The following is a 22,630-nucleotide window of genomic DNA, read 5'->3' as shown; positions in this document are numbered from 1 at the left end:
CCTAAAAGAGGCCCGGCCGCTAACCCTAACCCCTAAAAGAGGCCCGGCCGCTAACCCTAACCCCTAAAGAGGCCCGGCCGCTAACCCTAACCCCTAAAAGAGGCCCGGCCGCTAACCCTAACCCCTAAAAGAGGCCCGGCCGCTAACCCTAACCTCTAAAAGAGGCCCGGCCGCTAACCCTAACCCCTAAAAGAGGCCCGGCCGCTAACCCTAACCTCTAAAAGAGGCCCGGCCGCTAACCCTAACCCCTAAAAGAGGCCCGGCCGCTAACCCTAACCCCTAAAGAGGCCCGGCCGCTAACCCTAACCCCTAAAAAGGCCCGGCCGCTAACCCTACCCCCTAAAGAGCCCCGGCCGCTAACCCTAACCCCTAAAGAGGCCCGGCCGCTAACCCTAACCCCTAAAAATGCCCGGCCGCTAACCCTAACCCCTAAAAAGCCCCGGCCGCTAACCCTAACCCCTAAAAATGCCCGGCCGCTAACCCTAACCCCTAAAAAGCCCCGGCCGCTAACCCTAACCCCTAAAAATGCCCGGCCGCTAACCCTAACCCCTAAAAAGCCCCGGCCGCTAACCCTAACCCCTAAAGAGGCCCGGCCGCTAACCCTAACCCCTAAAAATGCCCGGCCGCTAACCCTAACCCCTAAAAAGCCCCGGCCGCTAACCCTAACCCCTAAAAATGCCCGGCCGCTAACCCTAACCCCTAAAAATGCCCGGCCGCTAACCCTAACCCCTAAAAAGCCCCGGCCGCTAACCCTAACCCCTAAAAATGCCCGGCCGCTAACCCTAACCCCTAAAAATGCCCGGCCGCTAACCCTAACCCCTAAAAATGCCCGGCCGCTAACCCTAACCCCTAAAGAGGCCCGGCCGCTAACCCTAACCCCTAAAAATGCCCGGCCGCTAACCCTAACCCCTAAAAAGGCCCGGCCGCTAACCCTAGAGATTATTCATAATCAGGTTGGTGGAGTTTGGGGGACCAAACACAGAAAGTTTTGCAGTTTATAATAACAGTTCAGAATCAGACTCCCTGATCCCTTAGGTAGGACCCAGCGGGGGAACTGCGTTACTGCCGTTACCTGATTCGGCGACTTGCGAGATGTCGACTCCCTGCTCAGCAGCCATGAAGCCCAGAATGGAAAAGACGACGAAACCAGCAAAGAAACTGGTCCCGCTGTTGATGAGCGCCAAGACGAAGGCGTCCCTGCAGGGGAGGAGGAACCAGAACATGAGTCCGGACCTCAGGGGTCACCTGGTCAGGGGTCACCTGACCAGAGGACGCCGGTCAGAGGTCACCTGACCAGAGGACGCCGGTCAGAGGTCACCTGACCAGAGGACGCCGGTCAGAGGTCACCTGACCAGAGGACGCCTGACCAGAGGACGCCTGACCAGAGGACGCCTGACCAGAGGACGCCGGTCAGAGGTCACCTGACCAGAGGACGCCGGTCAGAGGTCACCTGACCAGAGGACGCCTGACCAGAGGACGCCGGTCAGAGGTCACCTGACCAGAGGACGCCTGACCAGAGGACGCCAGTCAGAGGTCACCTGACCAGAGGACGCCTGACCAGAGGACGCCAGTCAGAGGTCACCTGACCAGAGGACGCCTGACCAGAGGACGCCTGACCAGAGGACGCCAGTCAGAGGTCACCTGACCAGAGGTCACCTGACCAGAGGACGCCTGACCAGAGGTCACCTGACCAGAGGACGCCAGTCAGAGGACGCCGGTCAGAGGTCACCTGACCAGAGGACGCCGGTCAGAGGTCACCTGACCAGAGGACGCCTGACCAGAGGACGCCGGTCAGAGGTCACCTGACCAGAGGACGCCGGTCAGAGGTCACCTGACCAGAGGACGCTGGTCAGAGGTCACCTGACCAGAGGACGCCGGTCAGAGGTCACCTGACCAGAGGTCACCTGACCAGAGGACGCCGGTCAGAGGTCACCTGACCAGAGGACGCCGGTCAGAGGTCACCTGACCAGAGGTCTCCTGACCAGAGGACGCCGGTCAGAGGTCACCTGACCAGAGGTCACCTGACCAGAGGTCACCTGACCAGAGGACGCCGGTCAGAGGTCACCTGACCAGAGGTCTCCTGACCAGAGGACGCCGGTCAGAGGTCACCTGACCAGAGGACGCTGGTCAGAGGTCGCCTGACCAGAGGACGCCGGTCAGAGGTCACCTGACCAGAGGACGCCGGTCAGAGGTCACCTGACCAGAGGTCACCTGGTCAGATCGGTCTACATCAACAGAAAGTCGTACTTGTAGCAGTCGTTGTTGAAGCGGTTGTAGCTGCCCAAAGCGGTCAGCGCTCCGAGGCCGATGGCGTAGGAGAAGAAGATCTGCGTGCCGGCGTCGATCCACACCTGCGCGGTCAGAGGTCAAAGGTCAGCTCGGCTTCAGGACGTTTCGATGTGTTTAAGTGGCATAATGTTTAAACATAATTCTGTTCACTTTAGTTCTTTAAGTTGGGAATCAAAAACCAGCCCAAAGCCTTTAAATGCATGAACTCATGTTGAATGTCGGGGTTTATATCAGTCTGAGCTCACTGATGCTGCCGAGCTTTTGGTCTCCTGCAACCTGCCACATTGGAAAAAATGCCCCTCCAAAAATAAGTAAAAAAACAACAAATAAAAGACGTTTTTGCTTGAAATAAGCAAAAAAATCTGCCAATGGAACAAGTGAAAATCGGCTTTTCAAGATTTCTTGAAATAAAATGTGATATTTAGGACTTTTGAGATAAAACTGATCTTGAAATTAGCTTAAAAACCTCTTCAAATGTCAAAAAAAGAAGCTTGTTTCATATGAAATCCGACTCAAAACAATTAGTTTTCAAGACTTTTTCAGTTAACAAGATATTCCAGATGTATTGTCTTCATACAAGTCCCTATATCTGGCTGAAATGGTACTTGTTAGGCAGTTGTGTCTTATATGTGTGTAATGAGTGTAATGAGATATTTTGTCTAGAAATGAGACAAATATACTTGGTAAGACTTTGATTTTTTCCAGTGCACATTCTTAATGTAAAGACTTAATAACATGTGGTCCTAAGATGGAACCCTGTGGAACGCCAAGATTATCATCATGTCATTGATTTCATGTTGCCTAACACACAGAATCCTGTTTGATTTAGCTGTCAGCGTCTGAAACAAAGCCTGTAAGATGTGGAAAAGGTAAACTAAGGTATCTTTACACCTCTACCTGACAGTCAGGGTTCAGGGCTAAAGTGAACTCACCTGAGCCTCCTCCAGCTTGGACCAGTCCGGTTTGATGTAGTACATGATACCTTCGTACGCTCCGGGAAGAGTCACTCCTCTGACCAGCAGGATGATGAGGACCACGTAGGGGAACGTCGCCGTGAAGTACACGATCTGAAACCCACAAAACACGCCGAGTCTGAATCCTCCGGGTTCCGGTTCTGGTTCTGGTTCTGCTCGGCCCGATCGGGAATCAGTAACATGACTCTGACAGTGATCAGGATGTTGTTTTGTTCAGCTTTTTATCTGGTTTTCACACCACGGAACCAGAGGTTGAACCCTCAGATTCAAATCAAATCAAATCAAATTTATTTGTATAGCACATTTCATGTACAAACAGTTCAAAGTGCTTTACATAAAATAAAAGCATTGCAGCAGGGAGTGGAAGAAGCATTAAAAATACATAAAAGAATATAAAGAGAAACAAATAAAATCATTTAAATGAATTTAAAAACAGGCAACAGTCTAGATAAGTTAAAAGATATTTCATGCATAGACACATGAGAACAGAAATGTTTTTAACCTGGATTTAAAAATGTCTCCATTTGGTGAAAGTTTAATCTCCACTGGCAGTTTGTTCCACTTGTTTGCAGCATAACAGCTAAATGCTGCTTCTCCATGTTTAGTCTGGACTCTGGACTGGACCAGCTGACCTGAGTCCTTGGATCTAAGAGCTCTGCTGGCTTTATATTCTCTGAACAGATCACAGATGTAAACCATCAGCAGGCTTTTAAAATCTATTCTGATTATTTAACCGTTTTAACCTCAGTTTTCACTTTCAGTGAGAAAACACAATAATAACTTATGAAAACAAGCAGTTTGGTAAATGTTCTACATGCTTTTTGGTAACATTTCTTATTAATGTGCTGATAAGAACACTGAAAAATGTCCCGACAGGGAACGATGGTGTGTTCATGGCTGCTAATAGGCCCGAAGCTTCAGAAACCTTCTACTTTCGATTCATCTCGATACGTAAAGCTTCAGTTTGTTCGCTGTGTTGGAGGTAAAGAGTTGGAGAACCAGTGGGCTTTGTCCATTGATCAGCAGCACCAGCTGATCAATACGCAGTGGGTTTACTGTTCATGGATACAGTTGGGGAGCAGAGAATAGGCGCGTATCTCCATCTTTAATCCAAAGTTCCAGATTCAGGAGCGCGACTCCTCGTTTTCACGCCTTAAATCTGCAGTTGGACCCAAACCGGAAAACTTTTGGTGCCTTTAAACCCAAACTAATATTCACTGCGTGTTACGTCACGCGCAGAAAAACTCAATCTGAGTTGCGTAAGTGAGGATGAGGGGGATGATGAAGAGGCCGGTCAGAGTTCCTGCTGCTCGCCGACCTAAAAACTCGGCGAGGACTCGATCTCAGAGGCCGCTGCGTCCGTGAGAACCAGGCAACGAAAACACAGCAGAGGAAACCGAACACGGCGCGGATCTGACGCCCGCTGAGGCGCAGCGCACGTACGTGCACTAGTGCACGCGCAAAAATACATGCACGCACAAACACACGAAATGGAGCAGTGTGGGGTTTCAGCACCATGGAGAGCGGCAGGTGGAGTCCAGTTTCAGAACAACTGTGGATTTTACCCAGAATCCCCCACTGTTACACACTTTTACACACTTTTAAACACGTGCACGCGTACACATGCACACACGTGCACACACACACGCAATAAATCAGACTTTCTGGCTGTGAGATGAAACTCAAACGGTCCAATCAGACGGCAGATGTTGTCGGCCTGACTCAGGTTAAACTTTATGATTTTATGGAACTTTTATTCAATTCAATTCAGTTTATTTATTTATAAAGCGCCAAATACAACAAATGTCATCACAAGGCACTTAGAAAATAAAGTCCAATTCAAGCCAAATGGAATTCAATTAATTGTAATCATAATTATTTTCAAAATAATCCAATTCATTCATTTAAAGCCAATTCAAAAACAATTATCATTGGACTCCAATGAAGTTATGTGAGTGGATTGCACAGCTGGAAGAAACCATCTGATTGAACCTGCGGGGGTTTGGGAGCTTTTAGTTTTAGACAATATAATCATATTCCAATCTAATCAAACACATTTAAATCTAAATGAGTCCAGTTCATACAGAGAATTTCATCTCCTGAAACCAACGGACTGATCTGAGTTTCCAGCAGATCTGTGAATGGACCGTACCACTTTATTTATACCCCCCCCCTCTCTCTGCTCCTCAGGGTATCTCAGACTCTCTCGGCCTGCTCGGCTCAGCTTTCAGACTCCAGCTGACGACTAAAAACACAAATGTTTCCGTTGATACTGAGAGCCGTGTGAACGCCGTGTGAGCGCCGTGTGCTCCCAGGAACAGGAAGAAGGAGTTTTACACCTCAGACGCCCTGATATATGCTCCCAGGAACAGGAAGAAGGAGTTTTACACCTCAGACGCCCTGATATATGCTCCCAGGAACAGGAAGAAGGAGTTTTACACCTCAGACGCCCTGATATATGCTCCCAGGAACAGGAAGAAGGAGTTTTACACCTCAGACGCCCTGATATATGCTCCCAGGAACAGGAAGAAGGAGTTTTACACCTCAGACGCCCTGATATATGCTCCCAGGAACAGGAAGAAGGAGTTTTACACCTCAGACGCCCTGATATACGCTCCCAGGAACAGGAAGAAGGAGTTTTACACCTCAGGCGCCCTGATATATGCTCCCAGGAACAGGAAGAAGGAGTTTTACACCTCAGACGCCCTGATATATGCTCCCAGGAACAGGAAGAAGGAGTTTTACACCTCAGACGCCCTGATATATGCTCCCAGGAACAGGAAGAAGGAGTTTTACACCTCAGACGCCCTGATATATGCTCCCAGGAACAGGAAGAAGGAGTTTTACACCTCAGACGCCCTGATATATGCTCCCAGGAACAGGAAGAAGGAGTTTATACCTCAGACGCCCTGATATATGCTCCCAGGAACAGGAAGAAGGAGTTTTACACCTCAGACGCCCCGATATATGCTCCCAGGAACAGGAAGAAGGAGTTTATACCTCAGACGCCCTGATATATGCTCCCAGGAACAGGAAGAAGGAGTTTTACACCTCAGACGCCCTGATATATGCTCCCAGGAACAGGAAGAAGGAGTTTTACACCTCAGACGCCCTGATATATGCTCCCAGGAACAGGAAGAAGGAGTTTTACACCTCAGACGCCCTGATATATGCTCCCAGGAACAGGAAGAAGGAGTTTTACACCTCAGACGCCCTGATATATGCTCCCAGGAACAGGAAGAAGGAGTTTTACACCTCAGACGCCCTGATATATGCTCCCAGGAACAGGAAGAAGGAGTTTTACACAATATGAGAGCTTTAATTTGAGAAAATTTCTTAGAAAGACAGAGCTCCTGAAGTCTTGACTGGCTAAATAATTATGACCCAGATTCTTAAAATAAAGGCGTGGAACCAGCGACAGTTCGTGTACAGATCCTTTTTTCTGATCCCTGTTGTTTCTTGTTATAATGTTCTACAGATCAGTTGCCTGCGCTGAGTGAAGGCTGTGATGTAAACAACGAGGTGAAATATGACCTCACAAACTGCCTCCGCCACCACCACCATCACCATCATCCAAAAGCTTCCACGAGGAATCTGTTTATCCAGTGGTACAGCTGTGTGGGCATCAGATTTAAAGGGATGACACTGGACGCTGCTGGAACAGCAGCAGATTACAATAAAATACGTAAAAATTATACTATTTAAATAAATAATACATAAAATATATATTTATGTACAAACTTTGAAACAAAATTATTTTAAAAAATCATCTTAAATATTTGAATTAACAGATAAATAAGAATCTATAAAGATTAATATTTCTAATAACTTCTATTAATTTCCATATATCAGCACAGATTTTAAATGCCGTTTTCTCAAAATCAGTTTTTTGTATTTTTCCAGTATCAATATCTCAGCCTATGGAGCACCTACTAACACCAAACTTTCCAGTTATACACTCAGCAGTATTCTGAAGATATATACAGAAGGATTTGTTGATAAATCATTCCTGGCCTGATTTATGTGACATTATAATAAAAAAATATGGCAAAAATCGATGTTTTTAGGCTATGGACAGCATATTTTGATTTCCTAGGAAATGAAAGCAGATATTCTGAAATCCCTCAGTAATTTTCTTTTCATTTTGTGTGTAAACAAAATGAGAAATAAATTTTGCACCTGGCTTTATCATATGTTCAGATTTATCTTCTGGAAATATATGCAAATGTGCGCATATTTAATGAGATAATGCATAATTTGCACAATCAAACATACAAATTTCTAAAACTTGTAATACATTTTTTTTCATACTTGAATAAGTAACCAACTGAGGAAGTTGGAATGGTGATATCTATTATTTTAAAATATTACCCTATTCACCTGTAGCGTCTCGCCTTAAATGTTTGTATTTATCAGCCGTTTTACATAATAACTCACAGATTATTTCATATTTAACACTTTTTAATGATGAAGGTTTCATTTACACAAGAGTTTTAAGTAAATAAATAATGACCTTTAGAATTATATTCACATAAAATAAACAGAAGTTTGTTGGGAGGCTGAATTTAAACTCTTTATCCTGTTTTTTCTGTTGTTATTTCTCGTGTTTTAACTGATTATTTCATAAATAAACGTAAATAAATGCCTTTATTTAGGTTGGATCCTGCAGGTGGAACAGGGTTAACATCCTGACTGCAGCATGGGGGGGCGGGGGGGCTCAGTCACGTCCCACTGCAGTCAAGCTGCCCTCCCATCAGACGGCCAATCACAGCCTGCCACCTCACAGCCACCCACCACCCACTGAGTCGTCATAGCAACGCTTAGACTACCATGTGATCACCACGGTGTGTACTTCATCACAATGACACGCACACACACACACAGCGACCCTTCTTAAAGGAACAGTCCCACATTTTCTATCTGTGGGAGAATAAATCCAGTTTCACTTCAAATCCAGATGTTTTCATCTGCAGCTCAGCTCTGAATCTGAAATCTGAAGTAGCTGAAACTGTTTAACGGGCGACTTTTTTACTTAAATAAGATGTTTCAGGTCAGATGTTTCAAGTCAGATGTTTCAAGTCAGATGTTTCAGGACAGATGTATCAGGACAGATGTTTCAAGTCAGATGTATCAGGTCAGATGTTTCAGGTCAGATGTTTCAGGACAGATGTTTCATAGTTCAGGTCAGATGTTTCAGGACAGATGTTACAGATGTTTCAGGTCAGATGTTTCAGGTCAGATGTTTCAGGACAGATGTTTCAGGTCAGATGTTTCAGGACAGATGTTTAAGGACAGATGTTTCAGGTCAGATGTTTCAGGACAGATGTTACAGATGTTTCAGGTCAGATGTTTCAGGTCAGATGTTTCAAGTCAGATGTTTCAGGACAGATGTTACAGATGTTTCAGGTCAGATGTTTCAGGTCAGATGTTACAGGTCAGATGTTTCAGGTCAGATGTTTCAGGTCAGATGTTTCAGGACAGATGTATCAGGACAGATGTTTCAAGTCAGATGTTACAGGTCAGATGTTTCAGGTCAGATGTTTCAGGACAGATGTTTCATAGTTCAGGTCAGATGTTTCAGGACAGATGTTACAGATGTTTCAGGTCAGATGTTTCAGGTCAGATGTTTCAGGTCAGATGTTTCAAGTCAGATGTTTCAGGACAGATGTTACAGATGTTTCAGGTCAGATGTTTCAGGTCAGATGTTACAGGTCAGATGTTTCAGGTCAGATGTTTCAGGTCAGATGTTTCAGGACAGATGTTTCAGATGTTTAAGGACAGATGTATCAGTTCAGATGTTTCAGGACAGATGTTTCATAGTTCAGGACAGATGTTTCAGGACAGATGTTTCAGGACATAATTCAGGTCAGATGTTTCAGGACAGATGTTTCAGGACATAATTCAGGTCAGATGTTTCAGGATAGATGTTTCAGGTCAGATGTTTCAGGTCATATGTTTCAGGTCAGATGTTACAGATGTTTCAGAAGAGATGTTTCAGGTCAGATGTTTCAGGACAGATGTTTCAGATGTTTAAGGACAGATGTATCAGTTCAGATGTTTCAGGACAGATGCATCAGTTCAGATGTTTCAGGTCAGATGTTTCAGGACAGATGTTTCAGGTCAGATGTTTCAGGACAGATGTTTCAGGACAGATGTTTCAGGTCAGATGTTTCAGGACAGATGTTTCAGGACAGATGTTTCAGGTCAGATGTTTCAGGTCAGATGTTTCAGGACAGATGTTTCAGGACAGATGTTTCAGGTCATATGTTTCAGGACAGATGTTTCAGGACAGATGTTTCAGGTCAGATGTTTCAGGTCAGATGTTTCAGGACAGATGTTTCAGGTCAGATGTTTCAGGACAGATGTTTCAGGACAGATGTTTCAGGACAGATGTTTCAGGTCATATGTTTCAGGACAGATGTTTCAGGACAGATGTTTCAGGTCAGATGTTTCAGGACAGATGTTTCAGGTCAGATGTTTCAGGGTAGATGTTTCAGGACAGATGTTTCAAGTCAGATGTTTCAGGTCAGATGTTTCAGGTCAGATGTTTCAGATGTTTAAGGACAGATGTTTCAGATGTTTAAGGACAGATGTATCAGGTCAGATGTTTCAGGACAGATGTTTCAGGTCAGATGTTTCAGGTCAGATGTTCCAGGTCAGATGTTTCAGGACAGATGTTTCAGATGTTTAAGGACAGATGTATCAGGTCAGATGTTTCAGGACAGATGTTTCAGGACAGATGTTTCAGATGTTTAAGGACAGATGTATCAGGTCAGATGTTTCAGGACAGATGTTTCAGGTCAGATGTTCCAGGTCAGATGTTTCAGGACAGATGTTTCAGATGTTTAAGGACAGATGTATCAGGTCAGATGTTTCAGGACAGATGTTTCAGGACAGATGTTTCAGGACAGATGTTTCAGATGTTTAAGGACAGATGTATCAGGTCAGATGTTTCAGGACAGATGTTTCAGGTCAGATGTTTCAGGACAGATGTTTCAGGTCAGATGTTTCAGGTCAGATGTTTCAGGTCAGATGTTTCAGGTCAGATGTTTCAGGTCAGATGTTTCAGATGTTCCAGGTCAGATGTTTCAGATGTTTCAGGTCAGATGTTTCAGGTCAGATGTTTCAGATGTATCAGGTCAGATGTTTCAGATGTTTCAGGTCAGATTTTTCAGGTCAGATGTTTCAGGACAGATGTTTCAGGACAGATGTATCAGGTCAGATGTTTCAGGTCAGATGTTTCAGGTCAGATGTTTCAGATGTTTAAGGACAGATGTTTCAGATGTTTCAGGTCAGATGTTTCAGGTCAGATGTTTCAGATGTTTAAGGACAGATGTTTCAGGACAGATGTTTCAGATGTTTAAGGACAGATGTATCAGGTCAGATGTTTCAGGTCAGATGTTTCAGGTCAGATGTTTCAGGACAGATGTTTCAGGTCAGATGTTTCAGATGTTTCAGGTCAGATGTTTCAGATGTTTCAGGACAGATGTTTCAGGTCAGATGTTTCAGATGTTTAAGGACAGATGTATCAGGACAGATGTTTCAGGTCAGATAATTCAGGTCAGATGTTTCAAGACAGATGTTTCAGGTCAGATGTTTCAGGATAGATGTTTCAGTTCAGATGTTTCAGGAAAGATGTTTCAGGTCAGATGTTTCAGGTCAGATGTTTCAGAACAGTTGTTTCAGGTCAGATGTTTCAGGTCAGATGTTTCAGGTCAGATGTTTAAGGTCAGATGTTACAGATGTTTCAGAATAGATGTATCAGGTCAGATGTTTCAGGTCAGATGTTTCAGATGTTTCAGGTCAGATGTTTCAGGTCAGATGTTACAGATGTTTCAGGTCAGATGTTTCAGGTCAGATGTTACAGATGTTTCAGAATAGATGTATCAGTTCAGATGTTTCAGGACAGATGTTTCATAGTTCAGGTCAGATGTTTCAGGTCAGATGTTTCAGGACAGATGTTTCAGGACATAATTCAGGTCAGATGTTTCAGATGTTTCAGGTCAGATGTTTCAGGTCAGATGTTTCAGGTCAGATGTTTCAGATGTTTAAGGACAGATGTATCAGTTCAGATGTTTCAGGACAGATGTTTCATAGTTCAGGTCAGATGTTTCAGGTCAGATGTTTCAGGTCAGCTGTTTCAGGATAGATGTTTCAGGTCAGCTGTTTCAGGATAGATGTTTCAGGTCAGATGTTTCAGGTCATATGTTTCAGGTCAGATGTTACAGATGTTTCAGAACAGATGTTTCAGGTCAGATGTTACAGATGTTTCAGGTCAGATGTTTCAGGACAGATGTTTCAGATGTTTAAGGACAGATGTATCAGTTCAGATGTTTCAGGACAGATGTTTCAGGACAGATGTTTCAGGTCAGATGTTTCGGGTCAGATGTTTCAGGACAGATGTTTCAGGTCATATGTTTCAGGGTAGATGTTTCAGGACAGATGTTTCAGGTCAGATGTTTCAGGACAGATGTTTCAGGTCATATGTTTCAGGGTAGATGTTTCAGGACAGATGTTTCAGGTCAGATGTTTCAGGGTAGATGTTTCAGGTCAGATGTTTCAGGACAGATGTTTCAGGCCATATGTTTCAGGGTAGATGTTTCAGGACAGATGTTTCAGGTCAGATGTTTCAGGGTAGATGTTTCAGGACAGATATTTCAGGTCAGATGTCTAAGGTCAGATGTTTCGGGACAGATGTTTCAGGACAGATGTTTCAGGTCAGATGTTTCAGGGTAGATGTTTCAGGACAGATGTTTCAGGTCAGATGTTTCAGGGTACATGTTTCAGGACAGATTTTTTAGGTCAGATGTTTCAGTCACTCAGCACCATACCGGCCTTCGGCCCGTTTCTATGTGGTGAACGCAGCGCTGATAATGGAAGACGAACACGCAGAAGCCGTGAGGAGTTCTTACCTTCCCGGTGGACTTTACTCCCTTCCAGACGCAGAAGTAGACCATAATCCAGACCGCCACCAGACACAGCATCAGCTCCCAGTTGAACTTCCCGGTTTCGTTCAGACCCGACGAGATGTTCAGAACTTTGTTTCTGCACAGAGAAAAGGAGCCGTCAACATCAGAAACCCATCAGAAACCCAAACCCAACAGAAACCCATCAGAACCAGGACTTCAGCATCAGAAACCCAACAGAAACCCAAAAGAACAAGGACTTCAGCATCAGAAACCCATCAGAAACCCATCAGAAACCCAACAGAAACCCATCAGAAACCCATCAGAAAACCATCAGAAACCCAACAGAAACCCATCAGAAACCCATCAGAAACCCATCAGAAACCCAACAGAAACCCATCAGAAACCCATCAGAAACCCAACAGAAACCCATCAGAAACCCATCAGAAAACCATCAGAAACCCAACAGAAACCCATCAGAAACCCATCAGAAACCCATCAGAAACCCAACAGAAACCCATCAGAAACCCATCAGAAACCCAACAGAAACCCATCAGAAACCCATCAGAAAACCATCAGAAACCCATCAGAACCAGGCCATCAGCATCAGAAACCCATCAGAAACCCAACAGAAACCCATCAGAAACCCAACAGAACCAGGACTTCAGCATCAGAAACCCATCAGAAACCCAACAGAAACCCATCAGAAACCCATCAGAAACCCATCAGAAACCCAACAGAAACCCATCAGAAACCCATCAGAAACCCATCAGAAACCCAACAGAAACCCATCAGAAACCCATCAGAAACCCAACAGAAACCCATCAGAAACCGAACAGAACCCCATCAGAAACCCATCAGAACCAGGCCATCAGCATCAGAAACCCAACAGAAACCCATCAGAAACCCAACAGAAACCCAACAGTAACCCAACAGAAACCCATCAGAAACCCAACAGAAACCCAACAGAAACCCAACAGAAACCCAACAGAACCAGGACTTCAGCATCAGAAACCCAACAGAAACCCAAAAGAACAAGGACTTCAGCATCAGACACCCATCAGAAACCCAACAAAAACCCATCAGAAACCCATCAGAAACCCATCAGAAACCCAACAGAAACCCAACAGAAACCCATCAGAAAACCATCAGAAACCCAACAGAAACCCATCAGAAAACCAACAGAAACCCAACAGAAACCCAACAGAAACCCATCAGAAAACCAACAGAAACCCATCAGAAAACCAACAGAAACCCATCAGAACCAGGCCATCAGCATCAGAAACCCAACAGAAACCCAACAGAACCAGGCAGTCATCATCAGAAACCCAACAGTAACCCAACAGAACCAGAGTCATCATCAGAAACCCAACAGTAACCCAACAGAAACCCAACAGAAACCCAACAGAAACCCATCAGAACCAGGCCATCAGCATCAGAAACCCAACAGAAACCCAACAGAACCAGGCAGTCATCATCAGAAACCCAACAGTAACACAACAGAAACCCAACAGAACCAGAGAGTCATCATCAGAAACCCAACAGTAACCCAACAGAAACCCAACAGAACCAGAGAGTCATCATCAGAAACCCAACAGTAACCCAACAGAAACCCAACAGAAACCCAACAGAAACCCAACAGAACCAGGCAGTCATCATCAGAAACCCAACAGAAACCCAACAGAAACCCAACAGAACCAGGCAGTCATCATCAGAAACCCAACAGTAACACAACAGAAACCCAACAGAAACCCAACAGTAACTCAACAGTAACCCAACAGAAACCCATCAGAAACCCATCAGAAACCCATCAGAAACCCAACAGAAACCCATCAGAACCAGGACTTCAGCATCAGACACCCAACAGAACCAGAGAGTCATCATCAGAAACCCAACAGTAACCCAACAGTAACCCAACAGTAACCCAACAGAAACCCATCAGAAACCCATCAGAAACCCATCAGAAACCCAACAGAAACCCATCAGAAACCCAACAGAAACCCAACAGAAACCCATCAGAAAACCATCAGAAACCCAACAGAAACCCAACAGAAACCCATCAGAAAACCAACAGAAACCCAACAGAAACCCATCAGAAACCCATCAGAAACCCATCAGAAACCCAACAGTAACCCAACAGAAACCCAACAGAAACCCAACAGAAACCCATCAGAAACCCAACAGAAACCCAACAGAAACCCATCAGAAAACCAACAGAAACCCAACAAAAACCCAACAGAAACCCATCAGAAACCCAACAGAAACCCTGCAGAAACCCATCAGAAACCCAACAGAAACCCAACAGAAACCCAACAGAAACCCATCAGAAACCCATCAGAAACCCATCAGAAACCCTGCAGAAACCCATCAGAAACCCAACAGAAACCCAACAGAAACCCATCAGAAAACCAACAGAAACCCAAAAGAAACCCAACAGAAACCCAACAGAACCAGGCAGTCATCATCAGAAACCCAACAGTAACCCAACAGAAACCCAACAGAACCAGAGAGTCATCATCAGAAACCCAACAGTAACCCAACAGTAACCCAACAGAAACCCAACAGAAACCCAACAGTAACCCAACAGTAACCCAACAGTAACCCAACAGAAACCCAACAGAAACCCAACAGTAACCCAACAGAAACCCAACAGAACCAGAGAGTCATCATCAGAAACCCAACAGTAACCCAACAGTAACCCAACAGTAACCCAACAGAAACCCAACAGAACCAGGCAGTCATCATCAGAAACCCAACAGTAACCCAACAGAAACCCAACAGAACCAGGCAGTCATCATCAGAAACCCAACAGTAACCCAACAGAACCAGGCCATCAGCATCAGAAACCCAACAGTAACCCAACAGAAACCCAACAGAAACCCAACAGAAACCCAAGAGAAACCCAACAGAACCAGGCAGTCATCATCAGAAACCCAACAGTAACCCAACAGAAACCCAACAGAAACCCAACAGAAACCCAACAGTAACCCAACAGAAACCCAACAGAAACCCAACAGAACCAGGCAGTCATCAACAGAAACCCAACAGAAACCCAACAGAAACCCAACAGAAACCCAACAGAACCAGGCAGTCATCATCAGAAACCCAACAGTAACCCAACAGTAACCCAACAGAAACCCAACAGAAACCCAACAGTAACCCAACAGAAACCCAACAGAAACCCAACAGAACCAGGCAGTCATCATCAGAAACCCAACAGAAACCCAACAGAAACCCAACAGAACCAGGCCATCAGCATCAGAAACCCAACAGTAACCCAACAGAAACCCAACAGAAACCCAAGAGAAACCCAACAGAACCAGGCAGTCATCATCAGAAACCCAACAGTAACCCAACAGAAACCCAACAGAAACCCAACAGAACCAGGCAGTCATCATCAGAAACCCAACAGTAACCCAACAGAAACCCAACAGAAACCCAACAGAAACCCAACAGAAACCCAACAGAACCAGGCAGTCATCATCAGAAACCCAACAGTAACCCAACAGAAACCCAACAGAAACCCAACAGAACCAGGCAGTCATCATCAGAAACCCATCAGAAACCCATCAGAAACCCAACAGAAACCCAAGAGAAACCCAACAGAACCAGGCAGTCATCATCAGAAACCCAACAGTAACCAAACAGAAACCCAACAGAAACCCAACAGAAACCCAACAGAACCAGGCCATCATCATCAGAAACCCAACAGTAACCCAACAGAAACCCAACAGAAACTCATCAGAAACCCAACAGTAACCCAACAGAAACCCAACAGAAACTCATCAGAAACCCAACAGTAACCCAACAGAAACCCAACAGAAACTCATCAGAAACCCAACACAACCAGGCCATCATCATCAGAAACCCAACAGTAACCCAACAGAAACCCAACAGAAACCCATCAGAAACCCAACAGAAACCCAAGAGAAACCCAACAGAACCAGGCCATCATCATCAGAAACCCAACAGTAACCCAACAGAAACCCAACAGAAACCCAACAGAAACCCATCAGAAACCCAACAGAAACCCAACAGAAACCCAACAGAAACCCATCAGAAACCCAACAGAAACCCAACAGAAACCCAACAGAACCAGGCAGTCATCATCAGAAACCCAACAGAAACCCAACAGAAACCCATCAGAAACCCAACAGAAACCCATCAGAAACCCAACAGAAACCCAACAGAAACCCATCAGAAACCCAACAGAAACCCAAGAGAAACCCAACAGAAACCCAAGAGAAACCCAACAGAACCAGGCCATCATCATCAGAAACCCAACAGTAACCCAACAGAAACCCAACAGAAACCCAACAGAAACCCATCAGAAACCCAACAGAAACCCAAGAGAAACCCAACAGAACCAGGCAGTCATCATCAGAAACCCAACAGAAACCCAACAGAAACCCATCAGAAACCCAACAGAAACCCAAGAGAAACCCAACAGAACCAGGCCATCATCATCAGAAACCCAACAGTAACCCAACAGAAACCCAACAGAAACCCATCAGAAACCCAACAGAAACCCAAGAGAAACCCAACAGAACCAGGCCATCATCATCAGAAACCCAACAGTAACCCAACAGAAACCCAACAGAAACCCAACAGAAACCCATCAGAAACCCAACAGAAACCCAAGAGAAACCCAACAGAACCAGGCAGTCATCATCAGAAACCCAACAGTAACCCAACAGTAACCCAAGAGAAACCCAACAGAACCAGGCAGTCATCATCAGAAACCCAACAGAAACCCAACAGAAACCCAACAGAACCAGGCAGTCATCATCAGAAACCCAACAGTAACCCAACAGAACCAGAACCAGCCTCAGCCGCAGCAGGACTTACTCCCAGAACTCGATGATGGGCGAGCGGGCGTCGGCCAGGTCGCCGCAGGTGAAGTTGCCGTTGCCCACGGTGATGTTGGCCAGGCTGGCGTTCCTGCATTCCTGGTAGTGGAAGATCTCGATGCAGCTGGGCGTGTTCCACTCGTTGTCGCAGGTGGACCAGGGCAGGGTGGAGCTGAAGGACTTGATCAGGTAGTAGAAGCCCCAGGCCAGAACCATGATGTAGTAGGTGTTGCAGAAGAACACGATGACCATGGAGGCGTAGCCCAGACCTGCGGGGAACAAAGTTTAGTTTTAAGCCTGATGAGTTTCCATAGCTTCAGTTTTAAGCCTGATGAGTTTCCATAGGTTCAGTTTTAAGCCTGATGAGTTTCCATAGCTTCAGTTTTAAGCCTGATGAGTTTCCATAGGTTCAGTTTTAAGCCTGATGAGTTTCCATAGCTTCAGTTTTAAGCCTGATGAGTTTCCATAGCTTCAGTTTTAAGCCTGATGAGTTTCCATAGCTTCAGTTTTAAGCCTGATGAGTTTCCATAGCTTCAGTTTTAAGCCTGATGAGTTTCCATAGCTTCAGTTTTAAGCCTGATGAGTTTCCATAGCTTCAGTTTTAAGCCTGATGAGTTTCCATAGCTTCAGTTTTAAGCCTGATGACTTTCCATAGTTCAGTTTTAAGCCTGATGAGTTTCCATAGCTTCAGTTTTAAGCCTGATGAGTTTCCATAGGTTCAGTTTTAAGCCTGATGAGTTTCTATAGCTTCAGTTTTAAGCCTGATGAGTTTCTATAGGTTCAGTTGTAAGCCTGATGAGTTTCTATAGCTTCAGTTTTAAGCCTGATGACTTTCCATAGGTTCAGTTTTAAGCCTGATGAGTTTCTATAGGTTCAGTTTTAAGCCTGATGAGTTTCTATAGCTTCAGTTTTAAGCCTGATGACTTTCCATAGATTCAGTTTTAAGCCTGATGAGTTTCTATAGCTTCAGTTTTAAGCCTGATGACTTTCCATAGTTTCAGTTTTAAGCCTGATAAGTTTCCATAGTTCAATTTTAAGCCTGATTTACGGAGACGCTCTCCGTCGCTTGCGTGCGTCGGCCAAACTTCCGATCTATCTATCCGTCGAGGAGGCGGAGACTCGCGGAGACCCCAAGGGTTGTGATTGGTCGGCTAACAACATCATTTCCGGAATCACTTTTCCAGTTAAGCTCCTTCCTCTCAGAACAACAACACCACCATTTTTGAAAGAGATTAATGTGTGCCGGTCAACATTTGGACTGTGTTCGAAACCGCCTACTACTCCTACTAACTTTAACTTTTTTTAAGTTCCAGGATGCATACTAGATTCTCCTAAATGTTGGGTATGCATCATGAGGTTACTACTCATACTCAAACTACCCAAGATGCAACGTAACTTGACGTCGCCGAACGTCATTTCCTGTCAAAACGGCAGTTTCAAGCTAGCTACAACGAGGGTAGGTTCACTTCCTGTTTTCAAAACAAAAGCACAAATTGTATGGTAATGGCTTTCCCTATGATAAAAGGCAACGGGTATTTTATTTTGTGAAAATAACCGGAAGTGCGTTAGCTCACTGCAGCTAGCTTTAGTAGCGCCGAATTCGTGGGAACAAAATTGTAAACAGCCGGTATTTTGTCAGGTTTTCAACACGTTGGGGATCTAAACGACTACTTTCTCTCCTGAAAATGTTTCAAATGTTGCTAAAGTTTACAGAGTTTAGAGCTTGTAGTATGTAGTATGTAGTAGGCAGTAGGTAGTATGCAGTATGTAGTATGCAGTATGCAGTATGTAGTAGCAGTATGCAGTATGTAGTAGCAGTATGTAGTATGTAGTAGCAGTATGTAGTAGCAGTATGCAGTATGTAGTAGCAGTATGTAGTAGCAGTATGCAGTATGCAGTATGTAGTATGTAGTATGCAGTATGTAGTATGTAGTAGCAGTATGTAGTATGCAGTATGCAGTATGTAGTAGCAGTATGCAGTATGCAGTATGCAGTATGTAGTATGCAGTATGTAGTCTGTCGTATGCAGTATGCTGTATGTAGTATGTAGCATGTAGCACGTAGTAGCAGTATGTAGTATGCAGCATGTAGCATGTAGTAGCAGTATGTAGTATGTAGTATGCAGTATGTAGTAGCAGTATGCAGTATGTAGTATGCAGTATGCAGTATGTAGTATGTAGTAGCAGTATGTAGTATGCAGTATGCAGTATGTAGTATGTAGTAGCAGTATGTAGTATGCAGTATGCAGTATGTAGTATGCAGCATGTAGCATGCAGTATGCAGTATGTAGCATGTAGCATGTAGCATGTAGTATGCAGTATGTAGTCTGTCGTATGCAGTATGCTGTATGTAGTATGTAGCATGTAATATGCAGTATGTAGTATGTAGCATGTAGCATGTAGTGGCAGTATGTAGTATGCAGTATGCAGCATGTAGTATGCAGTATGTAGTCTGTCGTATGCAGTATGCTGTATGTAGTATGTAGCATGTAATATGCAGTATGTAGTATGTAGCATGTAGCATGTAGTGGCAGTATGTAGTATGCAGTATGCAGCATGTAATATGCAGTATGTAGTATGCAGCATGTAGCATGTAGTAGCAGTATGTAGTATGCAGTATGCAGCATGTAGTATGCAGTATGTAGTCTGTCGTATGCAGTATGCTGTATGTAGTATGTAGCATGTAGTATGCAGTATGTAGTATGTAGCATGTAGCATGTAGTAGCAGTATGTAGTATGTAGCATGTAGCATGTAGTAGCAGTATGTAGTATGCAGCATGTAGCATGTAGTAGCAGTATGTAGTATGCAGTATGCAGCATGTAGTATGCAGTATGCAGCATGTAGTATGCAGTATGCAGTATGTAGTATGTAGTATGTAGTAGGCAGTATGCAGTATGCAGTATGTAGTATGTAGTATACAGTATGCAGTATGTAGTATGCAGTATGTAGTATGTAGTAGCAGTATGCAGTATGTAGTATGCAGTATGCAGTATGTAGTATGCAGTATGCAGTATGTAGTATGTAGTATGCAGTATGCAGTATGTAGTATGCAGTATGTAGTAGCAGTATGCAGTATGCAGTATGTAGTATGTAGTAGCAGTATGCAGTATACAGTATGTAGTATGCAGTATGTAGTATGCAGTATGCAGTATGTAGTAGCAGTATGCAGTATGTAGTATGTAGTAGCAGTATGCAGTATGCAGTATGTAGTATGTAGTATGCAGTATGTAGTATGTAGTAGCAGTATGTAGGATGTAGTATGCAGTATGTAGTATGCAGTATGTAGTATGCAGCATGTAGCATGCAGTATGCAGTATGTAGTATGTAGCATGTAGCATGTAGCATGTAGTATGCAGTATGTAGTCTGTCGTATGCAGTATGCTGTATGTAGTATGTAGCATGTAATATGCAGTATGTAGTATGCAGCATGTAGCATGTAGTGGCAGTATGTAGTATGCAGCATGTAGCATGTAGTAGCAGTATGTAGTATGCAGTATGCAGCATGTAGTATGCAGTATGTAGTCTGTCGTATGCAGTATGCTGTATGTAGTATGTAGCATGTAGTATGCAGTATGTAGTATGTAGCATGTAGCATGTAGTAGCAGTATGTAGTATGTAGCATGTAGCATGTAGTAGCAGTATGTAGTATGCAGCATGTAGCATGTAGTAGCAGTATGTAGTATGCAGTATGCAGCATGTAGTATGCAGTATGCAGCATGTAGTATGCAGTATGCAGTATGTAGTATGCAGTATGTAGTAGGCAGTATGCAGTATGTAGTATGTAGTATACAGTATGCAGTATGTAGTATGCAGTATGTAGTATGTAGTAGCAGTATGCAGTATGTAGTATGCAGTATGCAGTATGTAGTATGCAGTATGCAGTATGTAGTAGCAGTATGCAGTATGTAGTATGCAGTATGCAGTATGTAGTATGCAGTATGTAGTAGCAGTATGCAGTATGCAGTATGTAGTATGTAGTAGCAGTATGCAGTATACAGTATGTAGTATGTAGTAGCAGTATGCAGTATGCAGTATGTAGTATGTAGTAGCAGTATGCAGTATGCAGTATGTAGTATGTAGTATGCAGTATGTAGTATGTAGTATGCAGTATGTAGTATGTAGTATGCAGTATGTAGGATGTAGTATGCAGTATGTAGTATGCAGTATGTAGTATGCAGTATGTAGTATGTAGTATGTAGTATGCAGTATGTAGTATGTAGTATGCAGTATGTAGGATGTAGTATGCAGTATGTAGTATGCAGTATGTAGTATGTAGTAGCAGTATGTAGTATGCAGTATGTAGTATGCAGTATGTAGTATGCAGTATGTAGCATGCAGCATATAGTATGTAGTAGCAGTATGCAGTATGTAGTATGTAGCATGCAGTATGTAGTATGTAGAAGCAGTATGCAGTATGCACTATGTAGTATGCACTATGTAGTATGTAGTATGCAGTATGCAGTATGTAGTATGAAGTAGCAGTATGCAGTATGCAGTATGTGGTATGCAGTATGCAGTATGCTGCATGTAGCATGTAGTGTGTAGTAGCAGTATGTAGTACGCAGCATGTAGTATGTAGTAGCAGTATGCAGTATGCAGTATGTAGTATGTAGCATGCAGTATGTAGCATGTAGCATGTAGTATGCACTATGTAGTAGGTAGCATGCAGTATGCAGTATGTAGTATGCAGTATGTAGTATGCAGTATGTAGTATGTAGCATGCAGTATGTAGTATGTAGTAGCAGTATGCAGTATGCACTATGTAGTATGCACTATGTAGTATGTAGTATGCAGTATGTAGTATGTAGCATGCAGTATGTAGTATGTAGTAGCAGTATGCAGTATGCACTATGTAGTATGTAGTAGCAGTATGCAGTATGTAGTATGTAGCATGCAGTATGTAGCATGTAGCATGTAGTATGCACTATGTAGTATGTAGTATGCAGTATGTAGTATGTAGTAGCAGTATGTAGTATGCAGTATGCAGTATGTGGTATGCAGTATGCAGTATGCCGCATGTAGCATGTAGTATGTAGTAGCAGTATGTAGTATGCAGCATGTAGTATGTAGTAGCAGTATGCAGTATGCAGTATGTAGTATGTAGCATGCAGTATGTAGCATGTAGCATGTAGTATGCACTATGTAGTATGTAGCATGCAGTATGCAGTATGTAGTATGCAGTATGTAGTATGCAGTATGTAGCATGCAGCATGCAGTCTGTAGTAGCAGTATGCAGTATGTAGTATGTAGTATGTAGCATGCAGTATGTAGTATGCACTATGTAGTATGCACTATGTAGTATGTAGTATGCAGTATGCAGTATGTAGTATGTAGTAGCAGTATGTAGTATGCAGTATGCAGTATGCAGTATGTGGTATGCAGTATGCAGTATGCCGCATGTAGCATGTAGTATGTAGTAGCAGTATGTAGTATGCAGCATGTAGTATGTAGTAGCAGTATGCAGTATGTAGTATGCAGTATGTAGTATGTAGCATGCAGTATGTAGCATGTAGCATGTAGTATGCACTATGTAGTATGTAGCATGCAGTATGCAGTATGTAGCATGCAGCATGCAGTATGTAGTAGTAGTATGCAGTATGTAGTATGCAGT

General features: G+C 43.9%; 1 protein-coding gene across 1 annotated transcript in view; it reads right to left on the bottom strand.

Annotated features, from left to right (window-relative positions):
• slc6a8 (solute carrier family 6 member 8) overlaps window positions 1–22,630 on the bottom strand; it is a 58,834-nt gene that overhangs the window by 15,977 nt on the left and 20,227 nt on the right. Inside the window, exons 3-7 of the mRNA XM_075475899.1 lie at window positions 17,018–17,288; window positions 12,176–12,308; window positions 3,222–3,356; window positions 2,248–2,351; window positions 1,073–1,197 (exon numbers count right to left, since the gene is read on the bottom strand). Coding sequence (XP_075332014.1) covers window positions 1,073–1,197; window positions 2,248–2,351; window positions 3,222–3,356; window positions 12,176–12,308; window positions 17,018–17,288 — 768 coding nt within the window. The remainder of the gene's footprint in view (window positions 1–1,072; window positions 1,198–2,247; window positions 2,352–3,221; window positions 3,357–12,175; window positions 12,309–17,017; window positions 17,289–22,630) is intronic.

Source organism: Odontesthes bonariensis, chromosome 10 (genome assembly GCF_027942865.1).
Source record: "Odontesthes bonariensis isolate fOdoBon6 chromosome 10, fOdoBon6.hap1, whole genome shotgun sequence".
In the NCBI taxonomy this organism is placed as follows: domain Eukaryota; kingdom Metazoa; phylum Chordata; class Actinopteri; order Atheriniformes; family Atherinopsidae; genus Odontesthes; species Odontesthes bonariensis.
This window is presented reverse-complemented; position numbering and strand designations above follow the sequence as displayed.